Source organism: Tigriopus californicus, chromosome 10 (assembly GCF_007210705.1).
Source record: "Tigriopus californicus strain San Diego chromosome 10, Tcal_SD_v2.1, whole genome shotgun sequence".
In the NCBI taxonomy this organism is placed as follows: domain Eukaryota; kingdom Metazoa; phylum Arthropoda; class Copepoda; order Harpacticoida; family Harpacticidae; genus Tigriopus; species Tigriopus californicus.
Genome location: NC_081449.1, coordinates 11,877,436 through 11,903,532, shown reverse-complemented (window position 1 = coordinate 11,903,532; position 26,097 = coordinate 11,877,436). Strand labels below are relative to the sequence as shown.

The 26,097-nt window shown below is 45.1% G+C and overlaps 9 protein-coding genes and 1 long non-coding RNA gene across 12 annotated transcripts; 6 read left to right on the top strand and 4 right to left on the bottom strand.

The window, feature by feature from the left end:
• Positions 1 to 1,220: 1,220 nt before the first annotated feature.
• On the bottom strand, positions 1,221 to 3,226 carry LOC131889658 (T-complex protein 1 subunit eta-like). The gene is made up of 3 exons (XM_059238807.1): positions 2,060 to 3,226; positions 1,633 to 1,986; positions 1,221 to 1,557 (listed from the first exon to the last, which is right to left on the bottom strand). The coding sequence occupies exons 1-3, from the start codon at positions 3,113 to 3,115 to the stop codon at positions 1,300 to 1,302; spliced, it is 1,668 nt and encodes a 555-aa protein (XP_059094790.1). The 5' UTR covers positions 3,116 to 3,226; the 3' UTR covers positions 1,221 to 1,299.
• Positions 3,227 to 3,793: 567 nt separating this feature from the next.
• LOC131889676 (uncharacterized) lies at positions 3,794 to 5,960 on the top strand. Its single transcript, XR_009374218.1, has 2 exons — positions 3,794 to 4,117; positions 4,205 to 5,960. It is a non-coding gene; the product is annotated as an uncharacterized LOC131889676 (long non-coding RNA).
• Positions 5,961 to 7,384: 1,424 nt separating this feature from the next.
• On the top strand, positions 7,385 to 8,850 carry LOC131889670 (mediator of RNA polymerase II transcription subunit 20-like). Of its 2 annotated transcripts, none has more exons than XM_059238820.1 (2): positions 7,385 to 7,526; positions 8,070 to 8,850. In XM_059238820.1, the coding sequence occupies exon 2, from the start codon at positions 8,143 to 8,145 to the stop codon at positions 8,848 to 8,850; it is 708 nt and encodes a 235-aa protein (XP_059094803.1). In that variant the 5' UTR covers positions 7,385 to 7,526; positions 8,070 to 8,142. The 2 variants fall into 2 exon arrangements, with proteins under 2 accessions (XP_059094803.1, XP_059094804.1); XM_059238821.1 differs by having other exon boundaries at positions 7,458 to 7,577.
• Positions 8,851 to 8,881: 31 nt separating this feature from the next.
• Positions 8,882 to 9,967, top strand: LOC131889667 (cyclin-C-like). Its single transcript, XM_059238817.1, has 2 exons — positions 8,882 to 9,276; positions 9,345 to 9,967. Exons 1-2 carry the CDS (start codon positions 8,882 to 8,884, stop codon positions 9,814 to 9,816), a joined length of 867 nt encoding a protein of 288 aa, XP_059094800.1. The 3' UTR covers positions 9,817 to 9,967.
• Positions 9,959 to 11,486, bottom strand: LOC131889665 (uncharacterized). The gene is made up of 3 exons (XM_059238814.1): positions 11,089 to 11,486; positions 10,827 to 11,021; positions 9,959 to 10,749 (listed from the first exon to the last, which is right to left on the bottom strand). The coding sequence occupies exons 1-3, from the start codon at positions 11,389 to 11,391 to the stop codon at positions 9,979 to 9,981; spliced, it is 1,269 nt and encodes a 422-aa protein (XP_059094797.1). The 5' UTR covers positions 11,392 to 11,486; the 3' UTR covers positions 9,959 to 9,978.
• Positions 11,487 to 13,845: 2,359 nt separating this feature from the next.
• LOC131889669 (leucine-rich repeat-containing protein 57-like) lies at positions 13,846 to 14,920 on the bottom strand. The gene has a single exon (XM_059238819.1). The coding sequence runs from the start codon at positions 14,696 to 14,698 to the stop codon at positions 13,976 to 13,978; it is 723 nt and encodes a 240-aa protein (XP_059094802.1). The 5' UTR covers positions 14,699 to 14,920; the 3' UTR covers positions 13,846 to 13,975.
• Positions 14,921 to 15,260: 340 nt separating this feature from the next.
• Positions 15,261 to 18,445, top strand: LOC131889663 (zinc finger protein 677-like). Of its 2 annotated transcripts, XM_059238811.1 has the most exons (6): positions 15,261 to 15,422; positions 16,529 to 16,767; positions 16,835 to 17,025; positions 17,087 to 17,810; positions 17,874 to 18,113; positions 18,192 to 18,445. In XM_059238811.1, exons 2-6 carry the CDS (start codon positions 16,678 to 16,680, stop codon positions 18,354 to 18,356), a joined length of 1,410 nt encoding a protein of 469 aa, XP_059094794.1. In that variant the 5' UTR covers positions 15,261 to 15,422; positions 16,529 to 16,677; the 3' UTR covers positions 18,357 to 18,445. The 2 variants fall into 2 exon arrangements, with proteins under 2 accessions (XP_059094794.1, XP_059094795.1); XM_059238812.1 differs by lacking the exon at positions 15,261 to 15,422 and having other exon boundaries at positions 15,546 to 16,767.
• LOC131887596 (kelch domain-containing protein 9-like) lies at positions 15,737 to 16,536 on the top strand. Its single transcript, XM_059236223.1, has 2 exons — positions 15,737 to 16,475; positions 16,529 to 16,536. Exons 1-2 carry the CDS (start codon positions 15,737 to 15,739, stop codon positions 16,534 to 16,536), a joined length of 747 nt encoding a protein of 248 aa, XP_059092206.1.
• Positions 18,435 to 20,602, bottom strand: LOC131889659 (TBC1 domain family member 20-like). The gene is made up of 4 exons (XM_059238808.1): positions 20,455 to 20,602; positions 20,091 to 20,342; positions 19,143 to 19,991; positions 18,435 to 19,078 (listed from the first exon to the last, which is right to left on the bottom strand). Exons 1-4 carry the CDS (start codon positions 20,458 to 20,460, stop codon positions 18,569 to 18,571), a joined length of 1,617 nt encoding a protein of 538 aa, XP_059094791.1. The 5' UTR covers positions 20,461 to 20,602; the 3' UTR covers positions 18,435 to 18,568.
• Positions 20,603 to 23,187: 2,585 nt separating this feature from the next.
• LOC131887985 (elongation factor G, mitochondrial-like) lies at positions 23,188 to 25,892 on the top strand. The gene is made up of 2 exons (XM_059236741.1): positions 23,188 to 23,736; positions 23,848 to 25,892. The coding sequence occupies exons 1-2, from the start codon at positions 23,347 to 23,349 to the stop codon at positions 25,744 to 25,746; spliced, it is 2,289 nt and encodes a 762-aa protein (XP_059092724.1). The 5' UTR covers positions 23,188 to 23,346; the 3' UTR covers positions 25,747 to 25,892.
• Positions 25,893 to 26,097: the final 205 nt, after the last annotated feature.

Genomic DNA, 26,097 nt, shown 5'->3' with positions numbered 1-26,097 from the left:
GGGCGCACTAGTATGAAATCCCAAAGCTATACACTTCTCTATACAAGAAGCACATGGTTCACTCTACCTGGGTGCCAATTTGTGCTAAATAGTTTGTTGTTCATTAATTCATGTCCATATCAAACTCAAGGTGTGACAAGGCAAATTTCTAACGCAGAACTTATTTTCTCATTAAACTTTTGAATGAAACTACGCCAGCTTTTTCCCAATTTTTGGGGTCTAAGAACGTCCAAAATCCATCAAAAACGCCAGCCACCGGTCAAAAGTCCGTTAAAATCAGCCTATGTTGGAAATTTCTCCGCCAGACATAGTTAAAAAAAACCGGCAGACAACGGGCAGCTTTTTCATCTCCCCTTCCGATCGAAAGAATCTGATAATGGCAGAAGTAGCAAAATCTGGCGGGCAAAACCGCCATTTGGCAGCTCTGATTCAGCTACCCCAATCCTCCAGGGTAGCCAGGTACGATCAGAATCACTCCCTTGGCTCTGGAGGTCAGGTCGAATCCGAAAGCATTTTTCTCATGTGCAAATTATAAGAATAAGTTGAAACACCCTGTAGGGCCCTTTAAGGTCGGTTGTGGCCAACATGCTTGGAGATCAGTTCTCTAGTGTGTTTTCAACTTCAAAAAGTTTAGGAGCAACAGCTCTTTGCGTTTAAGATGCGTCTGTTGAGATCGGCGAGGCTGGTCAAGTTAAGCTTTTGAAAGTCGCAGAACGAGATGCTTTGAAAGCCATGAGGGATTTGAGACTCTCAAGCTCTCCTGGCCCTAATGATGTGAAATCTTAGTCTCTGATGAGATGCTCACAGATTTTTGCTCCCGTTTACTCGTACTTGATGGGTTGCATCTTGAATCAGATACAAGTCATTTGCCTGACCGCGTCGACAATGGTGGTTTCCTGTTCCAAATGGAAACGAGTTCAAGATTACTTAGCATGCTTATCATGCCTTCCAAATGACTTTCATGAAATGTATATCCAGCTGACCCTATTTTCTCCCATTTGTCAAACTGGCTAGTACTTCATTTAAGACCCTGAATGAACTGCCTACAGTGGGCTATCTCCGCAGTGACCGGCCCACAGTTGAGATAACAATAGGCATACCACAAGGCACAAAACTCGGTCCAATACTTTTTATCTCATTCTTCGTCAAGGATATATCTTCCCTCGTACACAGTTCTAGTTTTTTTAGATTTCCAACGCATTTAGGCAAAATGACCTTTCATTCGGTGTTTGTTATTTGAAGTGATTGAATTATCAAAGAGTTATTATTAGTAGATCGCAATAAAAGTCCATTAGGGAATCACATGGGACGACCCATGCCGCGTCCCATACCACCCATGGGCATTCCTCCACCCATGCCCCCCATAGGCATACCACCGGCATCCCCACCACCAGATCTAGGATTCTTCACCGTCTCATCGACGGACAGGATTAAACACGTGGCCTCAGAGGCGGCTGTGATTGCATTAATTTTCACGATGGCCGGCTCCCAAACGCATTGCTCAAAGTTGTCAGCAATATCTTCATTGAGTACATCGACTCCATACCAACAATTAGCCTAATCATAAAAGAAAAGAAACATTCAGTTGTATTGTCAAGAGATGACCTACTAAAATGCAGTTGCGCGCCTTACCTGAGCATGTTTCTGTCGGAGTTTGTTGAGAATGTTGGTGGCATCGAATCCGGCGTTGTCACACAACTGTCGTGGGATGATCTCCAAGGCCTTGGCCATGGCAGAAATGATGAGTTGTTCCTTGCCGGCAATTGAGCGGGCATAGTCCCGCAAGTACTTGGAGAGCTCCATCTCGATGGCTCCGCCGCCAGCCACGACGGCATCGTTCTTAATGGCTCGACGCACGATCATGATGGCGTCGTGCAAGGATCGCTCAGTCTCCTCCATGAACTGTTCAGCTCCACCGCGCAAAATGATGGTGCATGACTGGGACTTGGGCACGCCGGTGAACAAATTGAAGCGTTCCCCGCCAATCTAAAATGGATCATCAAAGTCGGCATACACTATCACTGAGAACAGTGTTTTTCGCGAGTATCAATTCACGTACCTGTTTCTCTTCGAATGATTCGCAACTGCCCAAGGTCTGATCGTTCAGGTCGTAGACGGTGGTCTGAATGGATCCTCCGCAAGCTTTCATCGTACGATTCAGATCTTCCTCAACCACGCGTCCGGCGCAGAACATATCGCGATCGGCAAAATATTGAGTGGCCACATCACCAATGGGCAACTTGGACAACACGACTTTAGCCCCGGATTGGTGGATCCGGTCTAACTTTTGATACAAAATATCCCATTCAGCGTCCACGATTTTTTGGTACTCCTCTACGTTGTCCACGCGCACCTCGGCGTTGTCCTTCTCGGCTTTGAGTTCGAGTTCAATATTGAGCATGGCGATCTTGGGCTTCTGATACGACTTAGGTTGCATCTCGAATCCGGCGTACGAGAAGGTCTTCTTGAAGGCCACACCCGCGATGAGTAGGGTCTCTTCCAAGGATCCGCCTTGCACCTTCTTGATGCCAATCATGTTCAAGGGCATGAGTTCGTCCAACATTTGCACGGCGTCCACCACGATCTCGGAGAACTTATCCTTGTGGGCGTGAATGAGTTTGGAGCTCATGGAGGTGGCGGCGCACTTCATGAGCAATCCTCGATGATCGCCCAGGCCACTCCCCTCGCCAATCTTGACCGAGAGCTCCTTGATCTTGTCCACGGCCAATTGGGTGGCCTTGCGGAAGGATTTGATGATCAATCGGGGATGAACGCCCTCTTCCACAAAGGGCTTGCATTGTTTCAAAAATTCCCCGGCTAACATGACCACGGACGTGGTGCCGTCGCCCACCTCGGCGTCCTGCGACTTGGCGATGTCCACTAGGGTCTTGGCCGCCGGATGGACAATGTCCAGGAGCTTCATGATGGTGGCTCCATCGTTGGAAATGGTGGCCTTGCCCTTACCGTCCACCAATAGTTTGTCCATGCCGCGTGGACCCAGGGTGGTGCGGATGGCGTCCACGATGGCCTGGCAGGCGTTGATGTTGGAGATGACTTGCTGCCGACCTTGGGCATTCTCCGTGCCTTCCTTGAGGACGAGGATTTGGGGCTGCATGGTCACGGATGCGGGTCAAGAACGGCTTAGGGATCGATCTCTTCAAACTCGTGGAGCGCGACTTGAAATTATTTGGTGGGCGAGAGCCGATAGCAGTCTTGCTGTGTGAAACTCTTTGCTTCCGGTCAGATGAAGTTGTCCATTGGGTCAGTTGAGATTAAGAGTCCGCACAAGTTGAGATTAAATGAAACAAATTGTCATCATAGAAAGACAACGGAGAATTAAGGTGGAATTGTTAAGGATAATCAGGATTTCTTCACCAGTTGGAAATGGAATAATTCGGCCAGTGTGATTGTTAATGGCATTACGATAGCCAAACTAGCAAGCCTAAAGTTAGCATGTGCCCACCTGGTCCAAGATTTACAAAGGCCGGACTGAAATAGTCAGGGGTGCTCAATATTTTACAAAAAAGTAGCAGTATCTTTCCAGCTTTGAAAACGAGTTTGATGATGGCCAACGCACTCTTCTGAATGACTGTCAATCTATACTAAGACTTGGAAATCAGTTAGCTTGCCAAACGGGATCAAAACGGATAGGGATTTGAGGCAATTTTTCGGGAGAAAACCATTTTCGCGTTCCTGACCACCGGAACATTCTAGACCAAACTACTCTATTTTAGCCGACAAGTTGACGAAGTATGACCTGAGGTATGAGTCATCTGGCAGGTCGAGACTTCGGCAAGTTGAAAATTGAAACCATATGATCCCCTTTTTAATCCGAGCAGGATCTCATTATTTATTTTCAAACTTTGTGTGACGGTAAAACAGTATGACACAATGTAAAAGTGCCTCATCCAGAGTCATACAATGTTAGGAAAGGAATATCAAATGTAAGCAAAGCCTGCCACTGGTTGAAAGTGTGGACAAACAAGGTCAAGCAAGCCATCTGTGTCAAAGTACAGAGGCAAAGAAGGTGGGAAATTCAAACTGAAAGGAAATCCTCATCTTCAAGGTCCAGTTTTGGATATCCAAGTCACAAGTTTTGTCCATAAATGTTACTACGGTATGACATTTTAGTGGCAGATTCAGAATCAGTCCCAATAGGGCTTGTCAGGCCTGTAGGCTTAGTTCATTTTACATGCTTTTCTAGGCAAATAGCATTGTGGTATAGACACCTTTAACCTACAGCTGACTGATGACGTCATCTTAAAAAGGAAAGGTAAACAAATCTCCTGGGCGGTCACTACTCCAGCGCTACTAAAGACTATTGAGCATTCATTCCTCCAAAATTTCAGTGAACAATGTCGCCTAAGCTAGTTAGTCATTACTGTTTAGTGGTTTTGGGCCGTCGTGATCAAAACTCCAAAGAATAATCCTCAATGGAATCTATGGATTGAAGCTGTTCTGCGATCACACTCAACGTTCAAGAGTTCTGGAAGGATGGATGAATCGCATCCACGGGAGTCTCTTACAATCAGTGGACTCGGGCAAATTTTATTCAGAAGCCATTGCAATGGCCAACTCTTTCTAAAGTTGATGTTCACCCACCCTTTTAGCCGTCCGCTTTTCCGGATTGGCCGAGGATAGGGATCTCCTTCCCAAATTCCAATTTGATTTCCAGAGCAGCCGCTCTACCACCTTGGAAGTTACTCTCCTCTATGAAATTGCCCAATCTTTGTGGATCTCTCCACAAGCACCATCAACCCAACTTTCCTCCACCAATCATCTCAAATCATCAATAGTCAAAGCTAGGGCCAGGATCGAAAACATTTCCAATAGACTTCCCATCAAGAATCTTCCCTCTCTAATAGTTCTTCAACTCTTCCGGACCTACATCAAACCAATTTTCCTCTACTGCCTTCCGCCCAATCCGCCCTCAAATCCGCTGATGCCACCTTCACCAAATTCCTCAAACGATTTCTGTGCGTTCCCCAATATGCCAAAAATGCATGGAGGTATTTTTACAGCCAAAAATCGGGCTGGCCAGGTTAGTGTCCCAGTGTTGGGAACCTGACCTTTTCGGAGGTGATGTCCGGACTCAAATTGTCCTTCTCGGTCAAGGACGTATTAACACCCTACTGTCCTTGGCCTGACATCCCTTCGGAATATTGGCGGTTACGCACGTTTTTCCGGCTCCGGTCCAAATGTCATCAACCGCGGGAGCTGAAACAGGATATGTTCAATCTGACCCACCCAATCTTCTGCAGTAATCAAGATTTTCATCGCTTGTCTCTACCCAACTGTTGATGTACTGGCTGTGATTCTCCTCTTCACTTTTTTCATGTAGACTAAGCTCAAAGTATGGAACCCTCCTATTGGCCGTATAGAGAAAGTGCAAAGAAGAATCCCCAAGTGGCGCAATTCTTATCCGGACAGAATATCTTCACTCTCTTCAAACATTAAAAGAGAGACGTATTTTCTTCGACTTCCCTCTTATGTTGAAGGTGTGCTTAAGACTGTTGACAATATCACTTCTTTGCGATCACTTTTCTTAGCTCGTGAAGGATCATATTTGATGAAGACGCGCAAATTAGAAAATGGGCCTTTTTTGGAATTAAATGTCAAATCTCGTACACGTTACCATTCATTTTTATGCGTTCTGCTTGTATATGGAACACTTATGCCTGAAACATTCTTGACCAGTGAGTGCGTTTAAAAAACTTTTTTCCTAACATGGTTCCAAATTATTAGTCCATTATTAAACCCCTTCTGTTATCATCAATTCGATGTTTGAGTAGTTCACACAATAAACAATTCTAGTCATAATTAGTGTGATATCTCATTCTAGTCAGGGTTTTATCGTTGTCACCATTTAATTCAAATTTTCTGATATCGATTTCTGCCTGCAAATGCTCATCTGCTTGTATTCATGTGGAAAGGTGTATTAAACAAATTCAGCATTTCAAGATACTCGACTTCACCCGCGAAACCTTTTGCAACATAATGACATAACGGTTCAGCTTGCTCAATTATTTACATAAAATACAAGATTCGAGTCTGATTAATAATGGCTGACAAGAAGTATTAACCCAAGATTCCAGTCAAGATGGAAGACGACTGTCCCAAGAATCTCCGCCGATTTGATTAAGCTGTTGTATTTGGAAATGAGATGTGTCAAGTGACCGCCCAAGGACGAATCAAAATGGAGGTTTCGTGACCATTTTTCTCAGAAGGTTGAGTTTGACATCAGCTTAAAGGTCCCTATTGAGCCGATTTGATAGTGGGTTCACATATTAACACCAAACATGTAAGCAATCCATGTCAAAGTGAAAAGGCAATAGAGGCGGGAAATTCAAACTGAACGGAAATTGTCATTTTCAAGGTCAAAGTTTCAGATGTTCCAGTCAATAATTTTGTCCAAAAATGTCCAAGACAACATTTTTGTAGCTGTTTCAGAATCAATCACAACTATAATCCTTTTGGCATCACACTTTGGGCTAGAAGACCAGTACATAACTTTCAGGCTACTGTCAGAAAATACCCTCTGTACTGTAAACTTGATGATTGCCTGAATGTGAAAAAACTCCAAAGTGCCCCCGTGCTAGATTTCACAAGAGATTGTCGCTTCTTTCATTTAATAATCATTTATCAAACAAAATTGAATGGCTAAGATTAATTAAAAAAAAAAAGAATGTTTCACCTAACATGACTTTGCTAAAGAATTGGCCAAAACCAAATTAGTACCCCTTGGAAAATGATGAATTTTCGAAGCGGCCGGGCCCCTATAGGACTTGAAAGGTCTCTCAGAAGAGTTGCTGGCGTATTTATGGCATTAAAATAGATCAGCAATGACTTGTTCAGCAAAAAATCCTTGTTAAAATCAGGTATATTAGAGCTTGTTCTTGTTATCTCAGTTTGTTTATCCCAAGCCAGAGGAGAATTTAAAGGACTATTGCATTTGAAATTTTCAGACAGGCATGCTCCACTAGTGGGATGGGCTGCGACGGCTGCGACCACCCAACCCCTCCAAAGTTTTGCCTCCAGCCAACTTACACCTCTACCCAATTTTCTCCCTCCTGTGTACACGTTTCACTTCCTTTGGATTTAAAGCGTCGAAAAAATATTTTTTTTTAACTAACAGCGCGTAAAGTATTAGGACATTTTCGCAACCAACACCATGTACCGAAACTTTTCTGGGAAATCAGCTGCAAGGATAAAACAGGGTTGCACATTTGGAATTTTAGAAATGGCTAATAAAATTGGCCATAACTTAAGTATTTTATCAGCACTGTGTCAGCAGCCTCTTTTGTTGCTGTGTCTTGTACGAAATGGCAACTAACGGCTATACGCAGATCTTGGCGGCCAAGGAAACCTTTGCCATCTTGCAGGAACTGAGCCGCCTCTTGAACACGGGTCTGGACTCGGAGTCATTAGCCTTGTGCGTCCGATTGTGCGAGAACGGGGCTCATCCCCAGGCCTTGGCCACCATCATCAAGGAGATAAAGAAACAAGCCCAGGCTCTCAAGCAAGAGGTCCGTCATACAATGCCTCTACCCTTAATTTCCGTTGGCCAACAAATCGATGTAGTATTATTAATCTATCACATTAACCTTCAGGTCAGGGATGGCTGAGCTCTCTTTTTAATAGCAGAGAAGGACAAAACGTCATCAGAACTCTCGTAGTAACTTGACCCGGAGGATATTTCTGTATTAAGTATGATAAGTGAATGAGCGTGAATGCGCTCAGTTCTGTTAACAGAGACTAAGCAGAAATGACAGTTAATTGTAATACGTAAGTTAAACGTAAATCTCTAGGTTGATCTCGACGTGTCGAGGCCCATTCCAAATCAAAACTGTTGGAACATGTCAGCACTTTCTCGGATGTAATGTAACCCTGCCAAAGAGAAAATGTCCAGGAAATTAATGAATAAAAAGTAGTTGAAGCCATTCATTAGGTATCATATCTAAGAGTGACTCAAAATGGGACGAAACTCATTTTATGATATTTGTCAATATACATATATATATATATAATCGAACTGGTGGTTTACTAATGAATTTTGTTTCCTTACACAGGAAGATCGTAACACATCGACGGTTTAAGAGACAAAACTAAAACGACTGTCCACTGAAGTGATCTGCCCAGAGCATGGGCGTGGTAGTGTTACAAGCTTACCCGGTATCGGCGGATAAGACTGTTCCTCAGACAATAGAGATTCTTCAGAAGCGCATCATCAATCTCGGAGCCAATCCAGCTGGACAGTTCTTGGTTGATTGCGAGACTTATTACTCCACCCCAGCGTTGTCCAACCCGCCCAAGACTTTGAATGTGTTGCACAATTCCGAGCAACCCGCCACTGTGTTTTCCGTATTAGAGAACGTCAACAAATCCGTGACCTTTACGAGTGATACTCTCTTCGATTTGTTGTTACTCAAACTTACCAACGTGTACCAGAAGAAGTCTCGAATTGAGTCCAAGGGATCACGCTTTGAAATTGGGGACTTCCTCGTCAAATTGGGCATCGTGAGCGTGTCAGGCTCCTGCAAAGGAATCTTAGTGGAAGTGGAATATCTCCCTTGCGTTGTGGTCCAGAGCTCTTGGGGTCTGCTTTTCGAGTTTATGCAAGGCTTTTTGGGAGGTGTGGTGTCCAATCAAGTGCCCGTGATTTTGAAACGCAAGGCGAGCAACGAGAATTATACTCCCGTGGACACGGTTCAACAATATTTAGAGCAATTCAACGTTTTCCGTAAGAATAACACGCTTGGCCAAGGTGGTCGACTTCCTCAAGGACAGCAGCCCCAACAGCAAGCACAACAACAATCCCAGCCACAGCCTCAACAAGTGACATCTCAATAAACTGATCAATAGGCGTGATATTGGTGTTAAAATGGCGGGGAACTTTTGGCAAAGCTCACATTGCGCCCAATGGGTTCTTGATAAAGTCGATCTTTTGCGAGAACGTCACGCAGATTTGCAAGTGCTCACTGAGGACGAATATCAAAAAATTATCATTTTCTTTGCCAATTTCATACAAACCTTGGGCGAACAGCTCAAGCTGCGGCAACAAGTGATTGCCACGGCGACCGTGTTTTTCAAGCGATTTTACTCACAAAACTCCCTTAAGTGTGTGGATCCCCTGTTGTTAGCACCCACGTCGATCTTTTTGGCCAGTAAAGTGGAGGAATTTGGCGTCATTTCGAACACGCGGTTAATCAACACCTGCTCCACGGTGATCAAGAATAAGTTTGTATACGCATATCCCAATCAGGACTTCCCTTACAGGTGAGAATATGAATTTCCCTCGAGGAGTGATTGGGTACGTACACATCGATTGAAACACTTATTTTTAGGGCCAATAACATTTTGGAGTGCGAATTCTACCTATTGGAGAACATGGATTGCTGCCTGGTAGTGTTCCAACCCTATCGGCCTTTGGTCCAGTTCTGCCAAGATTTAGGCCATGAGGATATCTTGGGTGCCGCTTGGAGACTGGTCAATGATTCGTTGAGAACCGATGTCTCGCTATTGTTCCCGCCTTATCAGATCGCTTTGGCGTGTATTCACATGGCATGCACGGCCAAAGGTGTGGATGCCAAGAACTGGTTCGCAGAATTGAACGCCGACCTCGACAAAGTCCAAGAGATTTGCAAGTACATTCTGAATTTGTACGAGCTTTGGAAATCGTTTGAGGAGCGCAAAGAAATGTGCGGGGTCCTAGCCAAGATGCCCAAGCCCAAGAGCCCTCCCCAGAATCAGAACCAAATGCAGCAGCAGCAACAACAACAACAACAGCAGCAACAACAGCAACAGCAGCAATTATAATCCGAGGTCTCGGGACGCTGCAACTCATCTCAATTTTCGCCCGCCGGCGATCCAAGACTTTCATCAATCTGTTGTGCTTGAGTTTCACTCGGAAGATTCGATCTGATTCTGGCGCATGTAGATGAAATAAAAACACCAGATATCATTTCAATAGAGTTGCATTCATTCTTGAGGTTTTGAGACAGTTTCATTATTCTGACAAGGTGGGTCAAGGTCTGGCTTCTTCTCCATATCCATGTCGACCAACAATTTCACGCTGAGTTCAATGTCCCCGTTGACTTGAATCGACATTGGATTGAGGCCTAGTGCCTCATGAGATTCCTTCCATTGGTTTCGGAACGTGTGAGAGTATTGACGGGCGAGTTCGCCGTATTCTTCGGCAGTGGCAATCTTCCTTCGGAAATCCTTACAACTCGGCAAGTAATAAGGGTTCAAGGCTCGCTTGACGATATTGGCAATATCCAAATGGAATTTTTCGATGGGATTCAGGGTAGAAGACGAGACTTGATAGCGGGGCGTCGAGAATGAAGGGCCTCTCGTTCGGGTCTCAAATTCCACCTTGATCTCTTCGGAAGACTGGGGTTCAGTTTTCATCCCATGGACTTGTGCCGAAACCAGGGTGGAAGACAAATCATCCGAAACGGTGGAAATAGGAATGGGAACATTTTCAAACGTGCTCCAAAATTTGAACAAATGTCGCTGGTTGGGCAGCTCTTTGATCTCCCTCTGCTCCATCAAGTGATACCGATGTTTATCGACAGCGGAGCCAATCTCCGATTGAGAGGGCTTGAGTACCGAGTATTCCAAACGGGACTCTTCGATCTGTTCCATGACATACGTGAACTTGGTTTGGTACTCGCTTATAAAGTAATTCCGATGATGATCCAACGACACCAAATGGTTCCGAGTGATGGCGGCATTACCCACAAAGCCCTGCAATCATATTCAAAGTCAATCCCCTAACGATGACCCATGAACCTGCCGATCAAAATCTTGGGCACCACACTCACGGGACAAATTGAACAATCGTACAAAGCGTCCAACTGAAACGGATCCTCTTTGACTTGGGTAATGAATTTCAAGCCTAAAACGGGCTCGCGCTCATCTACAGTCTGTAGGAGATCGTCGAGACTGAAGAGCTTGTAATCCATTCGATACGACCCATGATTGGCCATCTTCAGGGTGTTGGCCTGATGTGCGAATCCCTAGAAAAATGATTTCCTTCGTTGATCTAATTCGATTATCTTATAACCAGATTGGGTGGTCTCTTACTTGACAATGACTTCGGAGTTGGAGGAGGTGTCCGGTCATCTCGCAATGGCAAGCATCGCAATGGAAGTAGTAGGAAAACTTGAGAGTACGTCGATACTGTGCAGGCTTGTGGAGAACATCCAATGTCTTCCAATCTCGGAGCTGCACATTGAAGAAATCCCGAATGCCCGTTTGTACCTGGCCCTGAGCCTTCTTCAAGAGCAATATCTCTCCGGGTTGAAAGACGAACTCCTCGTCGTGGTAGGGTTGCCAAACCATGGCCGCATTCGCTCCAGGACCGCAAACGATCAAGGGCACGGGCATGAAGTGATTAATGTGGAACGGATGACCTGAGAAGTTGGTCCCAGGATGTCACATTGCTCACATTTCTATATGATCAACGAAAGAGGATTGAGGAAAAACAGAGATGCTCAGTGTCACCAGATAGTTGGCGGGAAAAGGAGCCGAAGTGGTTTCAAAGGTGAAAAATCTACATATTGGTGATTTAACCACAAATGCATCGTTTCAAAGATGGTGAGAAAGTCTCCTGTGCCTTTTTAAGTCTTTTTTCAGAAACAGAACGTCCAATTTTTTTGGCCTCTTTGCTGGGAAAATAAACGACAATGAAAGGTTCTCATATTTTTTTTCATCCTCTACAAGGGCTTAGTTCATTAAATTGCACGTTCGTAATAAGAATCTTGAAAGCACACATATTTCCCGTGAAAACACGGGGGAAAGGCGCAAGATTTTATGTAAAGCGCAAGAAATGGAGGTTCTTCCAGAGCGACAGCCAGATGCTCACATGCAACACGAGTGAACGAGTGCCTATCCAATTGACACTAAGTCAGTTCAGTTTTGTAAGGTCCAGACTTGTCATATGACTCGATCAAGTTAGCATTCAGTTATCAGTATTACTAGCTGAATGTTGATGCTATGTGATCCTAGGGATATCTGGGCCTGTTTGGCCTTTCCCCAATCTCGCTCATTGGAAAGTCTTTATTTACTCCAGCGCTTTCGCCTGGGCAGGCCAGCGAAAGGTTGCCTCCTGTTTATTTTAGGTTTCCCAAAAATGAAGAGACCCCAAAGATACTCTATAAAGCATTTTAAGAGATCTTGTTTGTGGCCTAGACTTAGATAGGTGAAAGAAAGTAGCAGCAAAATTAGGTCTCTTAGGCTTACACTAATTCAGAAGTTGAATAAAAGGCAAGTCTGAGTCAATTTTTATCATTTCTGATTGTTTGTGGTGTTTTTCAAAATCTTATGGGCAATCGATAGATTGTCAAGTTCGCAGAAATATTTATATATTTACCAAGCCTTACTTTTTGCGATCACACTTGTTAGAGGCTAATTGTTGTATCCAAAAGTTTAAAAAGTCTTTCCCAATGTTTTATTCAATTTTTGCCAAAGTCTTCTCTTTTTATCGTTATTTTGATCACATAACATTAGAATTGGCCCTTAAACCTGGGTTGGGACAAAGCTCATAAATGCTTTTTAAAAACGTGTAGTATCAGATACCTTTCGTACCTTCTCTGATCATTGTAAAGTCCCAACTTTTTTAGTCTCTCCAAATATGAGAGCTCTCTTATTCCTGTGATGTTCCTAGTGAAACATCTTTGGACTTGTTTGACCTTGTGCAAACCTGCTGAAATCATTCGAGCCCAAATGGGTGAGGCATATTCAAGATGTAGCTGAACAATCGGCTTGTACAGATTAGCACTTAACCGTCCGATATATCTAACCACACATTTGAAAAGCATTACCCAGCTTCAACTGGATATGCTCATCGAACTTTCCATTATTTTGGAGGACTACACCTAGATCTTTCGTAGATGAGACCTGCTCAATATCTTTACCTCCATTATCTACGAGTGGAGTATTCAAAGGAGTTGACCCAATGTCATTGAGCGAATTTCAATTCCGTTCAGGCCATATTACTCTCAGTTACCCAAGAGTAGATTCGATCTAAGTCCTTTGCAAGGCTACTGGAACTCTTGACCATTCCTACCAGAAATCAACTTTGTATCGTCAGCATAAGAAGAAAGACTGGCAGTAATACTAAGCTTTTGAAGGGACAATGAATATCATAAAAAGTAGGGGGCCTAAGATGGAGCCTTGGGGAGCACCTGACTTGACATCATGCATGTTACAAAGAGATCTTTCAACCTTAACAATTTGCTTCCTATCATACATGAAGCTTCTTATCCAATCGGAAACCTTGCCTTGGATCCCAATGCCATGAAGTCTATTCAACAAAAGGCCATGATCTACTTTATCAAAGGCCTTGGCAAAATCAGATATCTACATTATCTACAAGTGGAACATTCAAAGGAGTTGACCCCAATATCATTGAGCGGAATTTCATTCCGTTCAGGGCCATATTACTCTCAGTAACCCAAGAAGCTGAATTCCTTAAAACAATAAGTCAAGATTGCTCCCCGTGATTTACGAGCTATTGTAAAAAATTTCCAAGATGTGTTTGAGTATATCCATCAAAACTTGACGAGGCTTTTTAACCACCCTGTGATTATTAGGCTAATGGGTCACATTTTTGTGGGTTTGGGTTCTCTCGGGCTTTGTTATCTGGTTCAAGGAAGATGGTCCCCGGTACCACTGAAATGAAAGATTGTAAATTCGACGCCTTAATATTACTTTTACCTACATAAGAGTAGAAAGATGCTCTCTGTGGAATATGACGTCCTATAATCCTAATCCTAAAAATCAATTTCAAAATATCCACAGCCATTATAGCCTAGACGTGGCTTATTGAAAAATCAGACCTACGAGTAGTACTTAATGCAGCGTAAAAGATAGAAATATAATCAAGATATATATACATAATCAAACGATTGACAGTGTTCAGAAATTTGGAAAAAACAACTATCCGAGTCACGCCTCTTTCCGATCTCGCTCAATCGAGCTTGCGTCGGATGGCCGTATACCGCTCCAGATACTTGTCATATCCGGGTTGGTCGGCCAGTTTCTTATCATTGAACAAGTTCCCGCTTAACGACAAACTGGATATCGAACTTTGGGCCAAAACCATCTCGGACACCTCGGTCAAGGGCAAACAGTTCTCCTCCATGCGCAAAGTCTTTAACCTCGGGCATCGGGCCAAGGTATCGGGCATCACCGTAATCTGGTTCTGGTTCAAGTCCAACTCCAACACGGCCAAGCTCGACATGTCGGCAGGCAAGGCCACCAATGCGTTTTGGGCCAAATTCAACGTGTCCAACTTCTTCAAGGTCAGAGTGAAGGCTGGAAATTGGCCCAGGCGGTTCTGCGCCGCGCCAAGCTCCTTTAAGTTCTTCAATTGGGCCAGAGACTCGGGCAAGGCCGTCAAATGATTCCGCTCCACGTGTAGGCTCTCCAACTTGACCAAGGCCGCTAGTTCGTTGGGCAAGGCCTTGAGACGGTTGTCATTCAGGTGAAGGTTGCGCAATTGGGTGAAACTTTCGATCCAAGGGGGAAGGGTGGTCAATTGGTTATGGGACAGGTCCAAATTACGGAGCTTACCCGAGACCTTTTGCAAGGCCACGGGAAACTTGTCCAACTTCTTATGGGAGAAGCACAATGCGCCCGTTTTGTCGGCCGTATCCATGTGCTTCTCCAACGAACCCGCCGAATTACCCATGACGAAGGGATATATATAGAGATATGTATATATGAATGGTCTATGTCAACCAAACTTAATGGGCGTGTCGTTGATTCCGTGCTATGATAAATGAGATAATGATGATTTGACATGTACTTTCTGGCTTATTGATTTTTGTGGACTAGATCAGCTGGCTTTTCCCAGAAAGTTGACTAAAGAGAGAAATTTAAAAAAAGCCAGGTGTTTGTTCAAAAAGTGATTCAACGATCAAGAACAGAAATGGAATCGGGAGAATTCAAAATTTTACTTCCGTTGTAGATACCTCCTTACAATGTTAGGTCAGGAGAGAGCGTTTCATTTTACTTAATTTTAGGCCAGATTTCTTTTTCCAAGATGAGGGGAAAGATGAATCAAGTTCATAGTGAAAGCGAACAAGAAAAGCGAAAATGAAGGGAAATCAATTTCTAGAATGTTTAGACCGGAAGAGTTTGGCTCGGCCGAAACCAAATCCCTGAAAGCATCACATTGTAGCCTAAGTCCTTGAATATCTGATCTTTTTACAAAATACTCGCTCTAGTCACCCTAGCTTTGTTTTGAAAATGAAAGATAAATAAACGCAGAATACTCTCAGAGTAAGAAAATATGGATCCTTGAGTTAACTTAAAGTAAAACAGCCTGACTTGAGTGATTTCCCTCGACTTGAAACTTGGTCCTTGCCCCTTTCCTTGTCTTTTATACTCAACCTCTTCATACACACGTCCAAGTAAGTATTATGCTTGTGCTCTATTTAATCGATATATCCTATGCCACGCATGCCTGCCCGAAGTATATCCTAGCCTTGTGTTGCCCATTCCTTCGCCGAGAAACATGAAACTTTTCCTAAGGAAACACACCCTTCATCACATAAATAACGAACTTGTCTTGTGAAGTCACTATGACCATGACCTCACGATTCTGGCTTCATTCCATGTTCTATGCTCGGAAATGGCTCATTTCCGTATTTCCGCATTTCCGCTTATCTGATCAAAGAACCCATCCGTGTTCGTGGCCTTAAACTTGGACTGAACATCACAAGGCATGTTTTCGGCTTGTCTCACCTCTCCTCAATTGGGGACGTTCGTCCATGGAGGTGTATCCCCGGGCTCTTTAAGACCCTCGTGCACGCTGGCCAAATTCAGTTCGAATGCAATAACCCCCATTGATCATCAAGGTCCCGCCCGAAGTCATCATGCCGGAGCTTTGCTCAGCCAAGATCGTTGGGTTTTAGTCGGTGGTTGGGATGGTCGTGGGCGTGTTCGAGATGTCCATATGCTCGATTTGAACACCATCACTTGGTCCAGTTATGCCTTATGGACCGGTCCTCCGCCCATAAATGGCCCTAATTGCGTGCCTTGTGAGCCACCCGTGGGGTTAAGTGGACATTCCGTAACGAGAATCAATGACCAATGTCTTTTGGTTATTGGTCGGGAGGGTGGGATCAAGACGCAAAGGCGGTTCACTAGCATCTTTTATCTGTGGCTGGATCACGCCCATCGGACCTATTTCTATGCCGAAGGCGGGCTAAACGTCGATTCGAGATCCGGTCATTCGGCTTGGGGCTTGTCGCGATCTGAGCTATGTCTTTTTGGTGGTCGACGAAGCGACCCAATTCAGGTGTTGGAGATCGGGATCCAAGAACTCGCGACATCCAACCATCCCGAGATTCTAACTCGAATCCAAGCCCTGGGATTGAAGCCTTGGCCCGGGCTAAGGCTGCATGGATTGCGATATCACGCTTGGATACGATTGGCGCCTCGCGTTTTTCTGGTTCACGGGGGTCAGAATTTCAAGTCGATTCATAATCAATCGTCGGATTTGCTCCTTTTGCAGTTCCCTGAACGATCCTACCATCCTCGGGTCTTCATTGTGCCTTATCATCAAGCTCAGGCTCAACATGCTCATCACTTGGTGGCCGAAGGGTCGGAGTTGTTTTTGATGCAGGAAAATGGTGGACATTTGTTGAAACTCCTCGGTCAACCATGAATGCCCGTGAACAAGTTGGTCAGGCATTAGTGGAGTCGTTAAAATATGTGTTGTGGGATGAACAGTTTTCCGATCTGACTTTTCACGTAAGTCCATTGGAATGTTGTGATGTGTGTTAGGCGACATCAAATGAGATGTGATTATTCCCTTTAGTGTCGAGATGGACCCATTCGCTGTCATAGAGTGATTCTAGCTGCCAACAGCAGCATTCTACAGAAGCTCTTTCTGGATGAATGTCAACGCGATAATGATGATATCCAAATCCTATTACCAGATTTTAACGTCAAAGATGTCCTGATTTTACTATCGATTCTGTATTGTGGGCAAATTAACCTCTTTAAAAGGTAAAAATACACTTCAAAAAAGGGCCGTCGTACATGATTCTAATTTTTTTGCCTGTTTTAGCGAGTTGAACAACCTCATCGAGTTAACGAAATTGCTGAAACTGAACAACTTTTTGGCTGCCGCGTCCCAGCAAACGTGGACGGAAAGATTCACGGGCAGTTCCAAGTGGTATGAAAGAATCTCGCCAAAAGTCAACTACCAAGACGGACCTCTGGCAATCGCTAACCAAGTTTCGAGTCAAGTTCACTTCGACAGTGGTGAAAAGAAAAAAGCTTGGAGTTGCACCAATTGTGGAAAGGGGTTCCCCTCTCAAGTTGAATTGAACCGTCACACTCGACTTGCCCACCGGAAGAAGGGCGTGAAAGACTCTATCTGGAGTTACATTTGCAATGCCGACCAAAACCCGTGCGATGATTTGGCTTTTCCCAAAATTCAGTCCTTCACGCAGCACATGATCAACGAACACGGAGTTCATCCGTGGAAGTGTGAGATCTGTTCCAAACGATTCAAGGACCGTCAAAATCTGCAATATCACGCCTTGGCTCATTCAGGAGAACGCTCGTTCAAATGCGATCTGTGTCCCAAATCTTTCACCAATCCGAAGGCCTTACATTGTCATAAAGAGTTGCACACGGGCAGGAAGTTTTTGTGCCCTCACTGCGGTTTCAAGGCCCGATCGAACGCCAATCTCTACGGTCATATTCGCAGCAAACATCAGGAACGAAAACTTCGCTGCCTTATCTGTTATCGAGCCTTTGCCTCATCCAACAACCTCAATCATCATGTGAGTCCAGTGCTTCCATAATGCTGATCAAAATGGCCATCAAACTTGCCGTCTCTTCTTTAGATGCGGGTTCACACAGGAGAGACACCATATTCGTGCGAGATCTGCGATGCTCATTTCAAGAGGATCCATCATCTGAAAGCTCATATCGAAAGTCGGACCCATTGGGATGCCATGAACAACCGAATTGCTTTGGGTGAAACGATCCCGGATCATTTGGACCCAGCCAAGCGTAAGCCAACCGTTTCCAAGAGAGTCCCAGTGATTCTGGATAACCAAAAGTCGTCTTCTCAGAATACGAAGGTGAAATTTTTTTTCGAGTACTTTGCTCTATACCAATAGAGGCTATGTCATAGATATCTTGTTTTGGATTTGATGCAGGATCAAGCCGTGAGTTCGGACGCAGCCGAAAATATGATGGTCATTCCTACCGAGGAGAACACGAACAATACAGACAAAGTGTTTTTAGTTGACACCAACGATACCGTCATTGAGGTGCTTCATATGGCGCAAGGGAAAGAAATTGCCGCTCAAGTGGGACCATGATTAGCGTAACTTGGTCATACCCGTATCGATCGCTTTGGTTGGGTCAAGTAGATTGAACCATAAATATAACAACTATGATAACTTGGTCATGCCCGTATTTATCTCTTTTGTTGAGTCAAATTGATTTAACCATAAATAGAATAATTGTTATAGTGATAATAAGAAGTATTCCCAAAAATCACGCACAAAAAGCCCCACTCAAATATGACCCTCTACGAGGAATTGAAATATTTCCAAGCCAACACCCCAGCTAAAACGGGCGCGCCCAAAAGGACCCCACCGGCTACATAGCCTTTCCACGGGGTGGAGTCCAATGCATTGTAACGGCTGCGAGGAGCCCGTAATTGCCGTTGAAGATTCTGGAATCGCTTCTCCGCCTCCTTCGCGACGGTTTTCGGGGGATGAGCCTGATATAGGTCTTCCGCATCCAACAAGAGCTTCTCAAAGGGCAAATTGACGGGGATCCGAGACAATAGCGAGTGAACCGCGGCCAAGTCGCATTCGCCCATAAGCACCTCTTGACTGCGATGAAGCACCAACGCCGTCGCCAGATAGATGGGCATGAGCGCGGGTTTGGCTAGGAAGAAATCGTAAAGTCTGACAACATCCTCGTAATCGGGCAGCACGTGACCGAACCAAGTGATGACCCAAGGTAGAGCGAAGATCGTGCCCACCTCACTCGAGACAAGGAAGTCGTGAAGTTCAGGGTTCATTCGGTTGATCTATAAGGCCAGAAAAATACTTGTGAGTCAAAGTTTGGTACATGGATTTTGAAATATCGCTTACCAATGGGTACATGTAATTCAAAAGCAAGGTGGTGCGCTCCATTGTTGGAGCCATGAAGTCGCGTAAATGTGAACACGAGAGCCGCTCCATGATGTCATAGCCCATGTCCTCACCCACCACCAATAAAAAGGTGATGGCCACGTCGTGATAGCCCTGGTAGTAATGCAGTTCCGGATGCTTCAGCAACACGCGCACGATCAATCGCGTCAACTGATCTTGAAGCTCGGGTCGCACTTCCTCCTTAATGCCCGGAGGAAAGCGTTTCAAGCTGCGATTTACGTCCAACACCACCTGTTGGTATTCTGCGTGCTTCTCGCACTCGCTCTGACTCGGCATAATGGGTGTTTCAGTCATGCGTATGTACACCAATTTGGGCCAAGCCTGCTTGCGCAAGGCATCGTTTAACAATCCGGATTCGGACACGGCCAATTCGCGCAATCTTTCTAAACCCACGGAGGGATCGGCGTGAACGAGGGCCTTTTGAATATCTGCACTCTTCCGCGACATCATCTTCTCATACTCATCCACATGGCGGGTGCGCTTCTTACGGCGCTTCAACACTCCACTCGCATGGCCGAGGGGACTGACGGCTTGGTCCTCCAACTCTGAGGCAGTCGAATCGGTGGGTGAAGGGGTGATGACCGAGGACATGGAATTGGGGCGGGACGATCGTGAGCCTCGCCGACGGTAATGAGCCGGGCCAGCTCGTGCACCTGTGCCATTGGAAGTGGTGGAAGAAGGTCGACGCTCGGAACGCGATTGACTGGGCGGCAATTCGTCATCCGCATCCTCGCTCTCCGATGAATCCGGGTGGATTTTTCGGGGCGAGGGCAGCAAGGCTTGGGCCGCCTGCCAGAAAAAACAGAAGATCCAAATGGAAATGGTGTCATCCCCATGGGCAGTGATCAATCAATTGATCATGACGTCGATATAGGGTAGAATGATTACCTGATCCTTGAGCGAGTGGGAAGCCGCACTTGGTTGAAAGGAGTTCTCTTCGGATCGATCCGGGATGCGACCTAATAGAAGCGTTGTGGGATTAGGATCCAAGTCCTCCATGAGCCTGTTCACGCTAGCCACGATCGCGATTGAAGATGGGTGGAGGAACGTGGGCGTGGGTAAGGGGAATCCCCTAATATGAGCTCCAAGTGATGAGAATTGACTGGAGGTCTCCGCACTATCAATCCGGATGAGGCAAGCCTAATGCGGAATAAATCGAGAATCAGGATCACTCTCCTAGTCCAGTCTGATGAAATTAACTCGAGCGAGGGTGAGTGATTCAGGGAATGAAGGAGTACTACATACTACATACACTCATTGACTGGGTGGGCGGAGGGAAGGAGGGAGGGAGTGAGGTTTCTAAGGCCAATCTGGGCCTTCAGAGTGTCAGTCAGTGGAGTCAGGCCTCAAATCGGCCGTAAACATACACACTACACAGCATTGACAGTAGCCCTCAGGGTGGCCAAACGTGTTTTCGAACATGGGCATTATCATGACGACATATGTCATCTGATAGTATGTCTGATCCACCCACCGTTTTTTCATTAGAGCAATGTGCTGTTAATTCTAAACTCTTGGGGTGGTGGTAACCAGTGCTGCCAGATGAAATGGATCGATTATCACCCAACTTTTGCCAAAAATTACCAGTTTTATCACCAAATTTTTGGAGCTTCAACGAAAAATAACCAAATATTAAAATGTAAACACCACATGAGCTTTGTTGCTATTAATAGGGCCGGCAAAAATTTGCAGATATATATGGTCTTTATTGACAACCAATTTGGTAAAGAAAATTGACGAAAAGAAGAAAATTTGCAAATAAACTTTCCAAAACACAGGCACCAACACGTTTTGGAGGTTGTAAGGGCTGCTTTTGACTTCCCTATCAAGCAACACGTAGATGAAAAGGAAAATTATATCATGATATCTTCCAGGATTGGGATTTGAACCTGCTATCCCTTGCGAGCAGATTTTGCCTTGTCCATGATACCCCCCTAGAATGATCCGTATTTTGCACATCTAAATATCTTGTGACAAACATAAATATCAGTTCATTAACTAAGACACAATAATGCCAGAGCGTAGATATGTATTTCAAAACAATTTTGTTAAGAAAAGTAAGTTTTTAAGTTTCAAAAATGTAATGGTAAGTCAATTTTCCTAAAACTTACCATTCACCTCATGACCATTTACCCCCAAAATCATGAGAACACGTTAAGATGTGCCTGATTTTTAAAGGAGGAAGTTCATTACCCAAACAAAACTAGAATTTGAAATAGAGTATCTTAAAAAAATTGCAAAGATAAAAGAGCTATTTCAGATTGATGGAAAACATCAGCAGGTGTTTTGTAATATGTTTGCAATCTATTTCATACCTGTGTATACTTTTTTCAAAAATATTTCCTATTTTAGCCAACCATAGCCAACCAAAGTTGGATTTTTCGTATTTTTCAAAATCACCAGATTTCGAGGTTCTTTTTGCCGTAAATCACCCCAATCACCAGGCGCAAAAGTTTGTCCCAAAATTGCTTGTAAAATCACCAGTTTGGTGATAAATCACCACATCTGGTAGCACTGGTGGTAACAAACTAGCTAACTGGGTAATTTAAGCTTGTCAGTCATAACCTCGCCATGGCTTGATCTAGCTTGATCTAGCTTGATCAAAGCACGCCGGCTTGACCATCGATCTAAAAAAGTCCTACCGGGTGTTTTATTAGAGCGGACCAAAACATGTTTTGCGGCTTACTTTTTGGCTCAAATGTGTGTGGCAAAAAGGAGGCGTTCATGCTGCTTTATTTCATCATGTTTGTTTTCGGGCATTGTTATACAGTCATATATTAATTTCCCTCATTATTGTCAGATAACATATTTTTGAAATATTTGACGTGATACCACTTTTTCATGAGGAAATCGCCACAACCTCATCCAAGAATATCAATATTTCCATGGTCTAGCCAGCCTAATGTGCTTTGGCACCTGACCAAAACGTCTGTGTGTCTATTGCGCATACTCTATTGGCTTCGTCTTAATTCGGTCATATCATGAATCACTGAAACACATCCACAAACATCATTAAACAAAACGAGTCCGACATGTCATGTTATTTTGATAGTCAGTTATAACGAAATCCCAGTAATGTGTTCCTTTCTACGAGGTAGAAATTTTAATCCTATTGCATAAAAGACGGTGTACTTGTAAGAATCCAGAAGACCTAAAAATACTCGTTGCTACTTCCTTTTTCGACCTTGATTACGATGGTCTTGATTACCTAAGAGCTTCACGTCTCCACACTGGTTAAGAGAGACACAATCTCAAGAAAGCTGATATTTTATGCTTCTTTCATATAATGAGCCCTAAATGCCGAAGATCGGATTGGGGTAGAAAATTGTGCTTACCTTTGGCTTGATTGAGTATGTAGCGCCAAATTTGCCTTCATTTTCATGACATTTTCAAGGCACAGGTTTCCATCAGGGAGGCTTTACTTAATAAGCTAGAGAATTTCCAATGCTGTTTTTCCATCATGGCTTTTGTGTTGTTGCAAAACTTGACGCTTGGGGGGACACATCTTTATTCCTTTTATTTACCAATGAGAAGCATATTTGGCTTGTTAGGAGTATAAAGGAATGCCATAATGCGAAAATAGTCTTGAAATATTGGCCATTTACAATTTAGGGAACGTCACTGAAACAAAAATTATCAATCCATTTTTGACAACGAATTATTAATTGGACGTTAACTGGTATGAAAAAACACCGTGGAAACTGGAAAGTGGTGAGCGGATGCTCATTCTGGGTAACGTCCAAGCTTCAACTTCGGTGGTAGGAGCGTTAAAAACACTCGCCAGTGAAGTGTTAAGGAAATCCGTCAAAAAAACAGCCATGTTTGTAAAATGTGTATCCCCTCGTTTTACATGTTTTACATGTTTTACATATCATTACACCATGAAATGACCAAGAAAAAATCATACTAGTTCTTACGAAAAAAGTCGTCCGGTCAGCGTGACGGTGGATGATCAGCGTTGGTCACGCTCTCCCTTCTCATCCATTTTCTTGGTGGGTTTGTTGTTCTTGATCATCATTGGTCGAGCACGCACATGTCTTCTTCTTAACCTAACAACCTTAATTTCTGCCCAGCCAGAAAAGGCCAAGCCAAGGCTGAATTGCTCGATCTGACGCCAGACTCACTGACACGATCACCTTAAAGCATGTGGAGTGCGTGTGGGGGGCTGAGTCGGCCCTCGCGGGCCTGGCTCTCTGGTTGGACCTCGGGGCGGGCCGTAAGTCGCCGCTCGTACGCCGCGTCCACGGGCACTGAGGGGCCCATCATCGACGTGCGGAAGATGCGTAATATCGGTATATCGGCCCATATTGACTCGGGCAAGACCACCCTCACCGAACGGATCCTATTCTACACGGGTCGGATTGCCGCCATTCACGAGGTCAAGGGCAAGGATGGTGTGGGCGCCACCATGGACTCCATGGAGCTAGAGCGACAACGCGGCATCACCATTCAATCCGCTGCCACGTACACTCTCTGGAAAGATCACAACATCAATATCATCGACACCCCCGGGCATGTTGACTTTACCATTGAGGTGAGGATTGGCGGCCCTTCAGACCGCCGGACTTCATTCCGGTGGTTGGCGTTGGTCAATATGAGCGTCCCAAATTGCAGTGATACGCGTACATGTACTTCTCTATTTCAGGTGGAACGCTCGTTGCGCGTGTTGGATGCGGCTGTTTTGGTTCTCTGTGCCGTGGGCGGGGTTCAATCCCAATCGATGACTGTCAATCGACAAATGAAGCGATACGGTGTACCTTGTTTATCGTTCATCAATAAGCTGGATCGCATGGGGGCCGATCCTTTCAAGGTGTTGAAGCAATTGCGAGCCAAACTCGGCCATAATGCCGCCTTGTTGCACTTGCCCATCGGGAAGGAGTCGCAAACCCAAGGTATCATCGACATTGTCAATCACAAAGCCCTCTACTTTGATGGTGATTTCGGGCAAGAGGTGCGCGAAGAAGCCATTCCCAGCCAGTTTCTCACGCAAACGCAAGATTACCACCATGAACTGGTTGAGAATTTGGCCAACTGTGACGACCACATCGGCGAAATCTTTCTCGAGGAGAAAACGCCCACCACGGAAGAGATTCACGCGGCTATTCGCCGAGCTACCCTCAAGCGAGCATTCACGCCCGTGCTTATGGGTACGGCCTTGAAGAATAAAGGCGTCCAACCCCTCTTGGACGCTGTCATATCGTACTTGCCCAACCCGACGGAAATTGAAAACTTTGCCAACGACCCCTCCAAAATCACGGTGAACGCCGAAGGCCAAGAAGTCGCCCAGAAGGTCCGAATGAATCCGGAGCGGAGCAACAAGCATCCGTTTGTCGGACTGGCCTTCAAGTTGGAACAAGGGAAATTCGGCCAGCTTACCTATGTCAGAGTGTACCAAGGCTCGCTCAAAAAGGGCGACACCGTGTACAACACCCGCACGAATAAAAGGACCCGCATCCCGCGCTTACTTCAGATGCACTCGGACAAGATGGAGGATATAGCTGAGGTGTTTGCCGGCGATATTTGCGCCTTCCACGGGCTAGATTGCGCCTCTGGTGATAGCTTTGTCACAGACAAGGGAGTGACCTTGAGCATGGAATCGATCCACGTGCCAGATCCCGTGATATCCATGTCGATCAAACCGGCCAATCCCAAGGACAGTGATTCCTTTTCCAAAGCCGTTCAGCGTTTCACCAAGGAAGACCCCACCTACTCGGTGTGGTTTGACGATGATGTCAAGGAGACCATTGCCTCGGGGATGGGCGAGCTCCACCTCGAGATCTACGCTCAACGCATGGAACGCGAATATAATTGCCCCGTGGTCATGGGCAAGCCCAAAGTGGCCTTCCGAGAGACCTTGCTCGAAAAGACCAAATTCGATTACTGGCATCGCAAGCAGACCGGGGGTCGAGGCGAGTATGCTCGTGTGATGGGCTTTTTCGAGCCTTTGGATACCGCTTCCAATACGGTCAACGAATTTTTGGACAAAACCATCGGGACTAACATTCCCAAGCCTTTCGTACCCGGTGTCAAGAAGGGCTTCCTAGACTGCTGTAAGAAAGGTCGTCTCGCTGGCTTCAAGATCGTAGGCGTGCGCATGGTGCTCGAAGATGGAGCCTCGCATGAAGTGGACTCGTCGGAATGGGCTTTTTACCAAGCCTCGCAATTCGCCGTTGACGATTGCTACGACGACGGGCCGTGGCAAGTGCTCGAACCGATCATGTTAGTTGAAGTTGTGTTACCCGAAGAGTTCAAGGGTAACATTCTAGCCACGCTGAGCAAGCGGGAAGCTGTCATTCTCAATATGGAGGGCGACGAAGGCTGGTTCACGCTCACCATGGAGGCCCCGCTAAATCGCATGTTCGGGTTTTCCTCGGAGTTGAGGTCGTTGACGCAAGGGAAGGGCGAATACACCATGGAGTACTCCCGTTATGCTCCAGCTACGCCGGAGGTCCAGAGTCAATTGGTCAGAGAGTATCAAAAGTCATTGGAGGAGGAGGAGGCGGCAAAATCGAGTGGGGGTGGTAAGAAGAAGAAAAAAAACTGAACGCAATGGGCTCCTTCATATTAGCTCTACCAATGAATGATCTAGCCTCAGCCACGGGTCGGTTGTTTTAACGTGACTTCCTTGGTGCGGGCGCAAATATTGTTGTTTGTCTCTTATGTGAATACTATCATAAATTGAACTAATGATACGCAAAATAATGTTTTTCGCGAATGATCTTATAAGAACAACTGTCGTCCAAGGTGATATTTTTGGGTGGCTTTTGTCGATTTGAAGTTCCAAAAACGTCAAAAGCCATCCTTTCTAGCTTGAGAGAGGAAATTCGTCAATTTTTCCCGACTTTTATGCACAATCTCCGGCTACAAAACAGTAGACGGCATCTTTAAGTCTGAA

Bases quoted from the DNA above. Each gene is read 5' to 3' on its own strand.
- LOC131889658 (XM_059238807.1), bottom strand. From the start codon at position 3,115: ATGCAGCCCCAAATCCTCGTCCTCAAGGAAGGCACGGAGAATGCCCAA. The intron at 1,987-2,059 runs GTACGTGAATTG...GATCCATTTTAG, and splicing joins AATCATTCGAAGAGAAACAG to ATTGGCGGGGAACGCTTCAA. The intron at 1,558-1,632 runs GTAAGGCGCGCA...TTTTATGATTAG, and splicing joins TCCGACAGAAACATGCTCAG to GCTAATTGTTGGTATGGAGT.
- LOC131889670 (XM_059238820.1), top strand. From the start codon at position 8,143: ATGGGCGTGGTAGTGTTACAAGCTTACCCGGTATCGGCGGATAAGACT.
- LOC131889667 (XM_059238817.1), top strand. From the start codon at position 8,882: ATGGCGGGGAACTTTTGGCAAAGCTCACATTGCGCCCAATGGGTTCTT. The intron at 9,277-9,344 runs GTGAGAATATGA...ACTTATTTTTAG, and splicing joins AATCAGGACTTCCCTTACAG to GGCCAATAACATTTTGGAGT.
- LOC131889665 (XM_059238814.1), bottom strand. From the start codon at position 11,391: ATGCCCGTGCCCTTGATCGTTTGCGGTCCTGGAGCGAATGCGGCCATG. The intron at 11,022-11,088 runs GTAAGAGACCAC...TCATTTTTCTAG, and splicing joins AACTCCGAAGTCATTGTCAA to GGATTCGCACATCAGGCCAA. The intron at 10,750-10,826 runs GTGAGTGTGGTG...ATATGATTGCAG, and splicing joins ACGATTGTTCAATTTGTCCC to GGCTTTGTGGGTAATGCCGC.
- LOC131889669 (XM_059238819.1), bottom strand. From the start codon at position 14,698: ATGGGTAATTCGGCGGGTTCGTTGGAGAAGCACATGGATACGGCCGAC.
- LOC131887596 (XM_059236223.1), top strand. From the start codon at position 15,737: ATGTTTTCGGCTTGTCTCACCTCTCCTCAATTGGGGACGTTCGTCCAT.
- LOC131889663 (XM_059238811.1), top strand. From the start codon at position 16,678: ATGAATGCCCGTGAACAAGTTGGTCAGGCATTAGTGGAGTCGTTAAAA. The intron at 16,768-16,834 runs GTAAGTCCATTG...TATTCCCTTTAG, and splicing joins TTTCCGATCTGACTTTTCAC to TGTCGAGATGGACCCATTCG. The intron at 18,114-18,191 runs GTGAAATTTTTT...GATTTGATGCAG, and splicing joins CGTCTTCTCAGAATACGAAG to GATCAAGCCGTGAGTTCGGA.
- LOC131889659 (XM_059238808.1), bottom strand. The intron at 19,992-20,090 runs GTAATCATTCTA...TTTTTCTGGCAG, and splicing joins CCCACTCGCTCAAGGATCAG to GCGGCCCAAGCCTTGCTGCC. The intron at 19,079-19,142 runs GTAAGCGATATT...CTGGCCTTATAG, and splicing joins TGAATTACATGTACCCATTG to ATCAACCGAATGAACCCTGA.
- LOC131887985 (XM_059236741.1), top strand. From the start codon at position 23,347: ATGTGGAGTGCGTGTGGGGGGCTGAGTCGGCCCTCGCGGGCCTGGCTC. The intron at 23,737-23,847 runs GTGAGGATTGGC...TCTCTATTTCAG, and splicing joins ATGTTGACTTTACCATTGAG to GTGGAACGCTCGTTGCGCGT.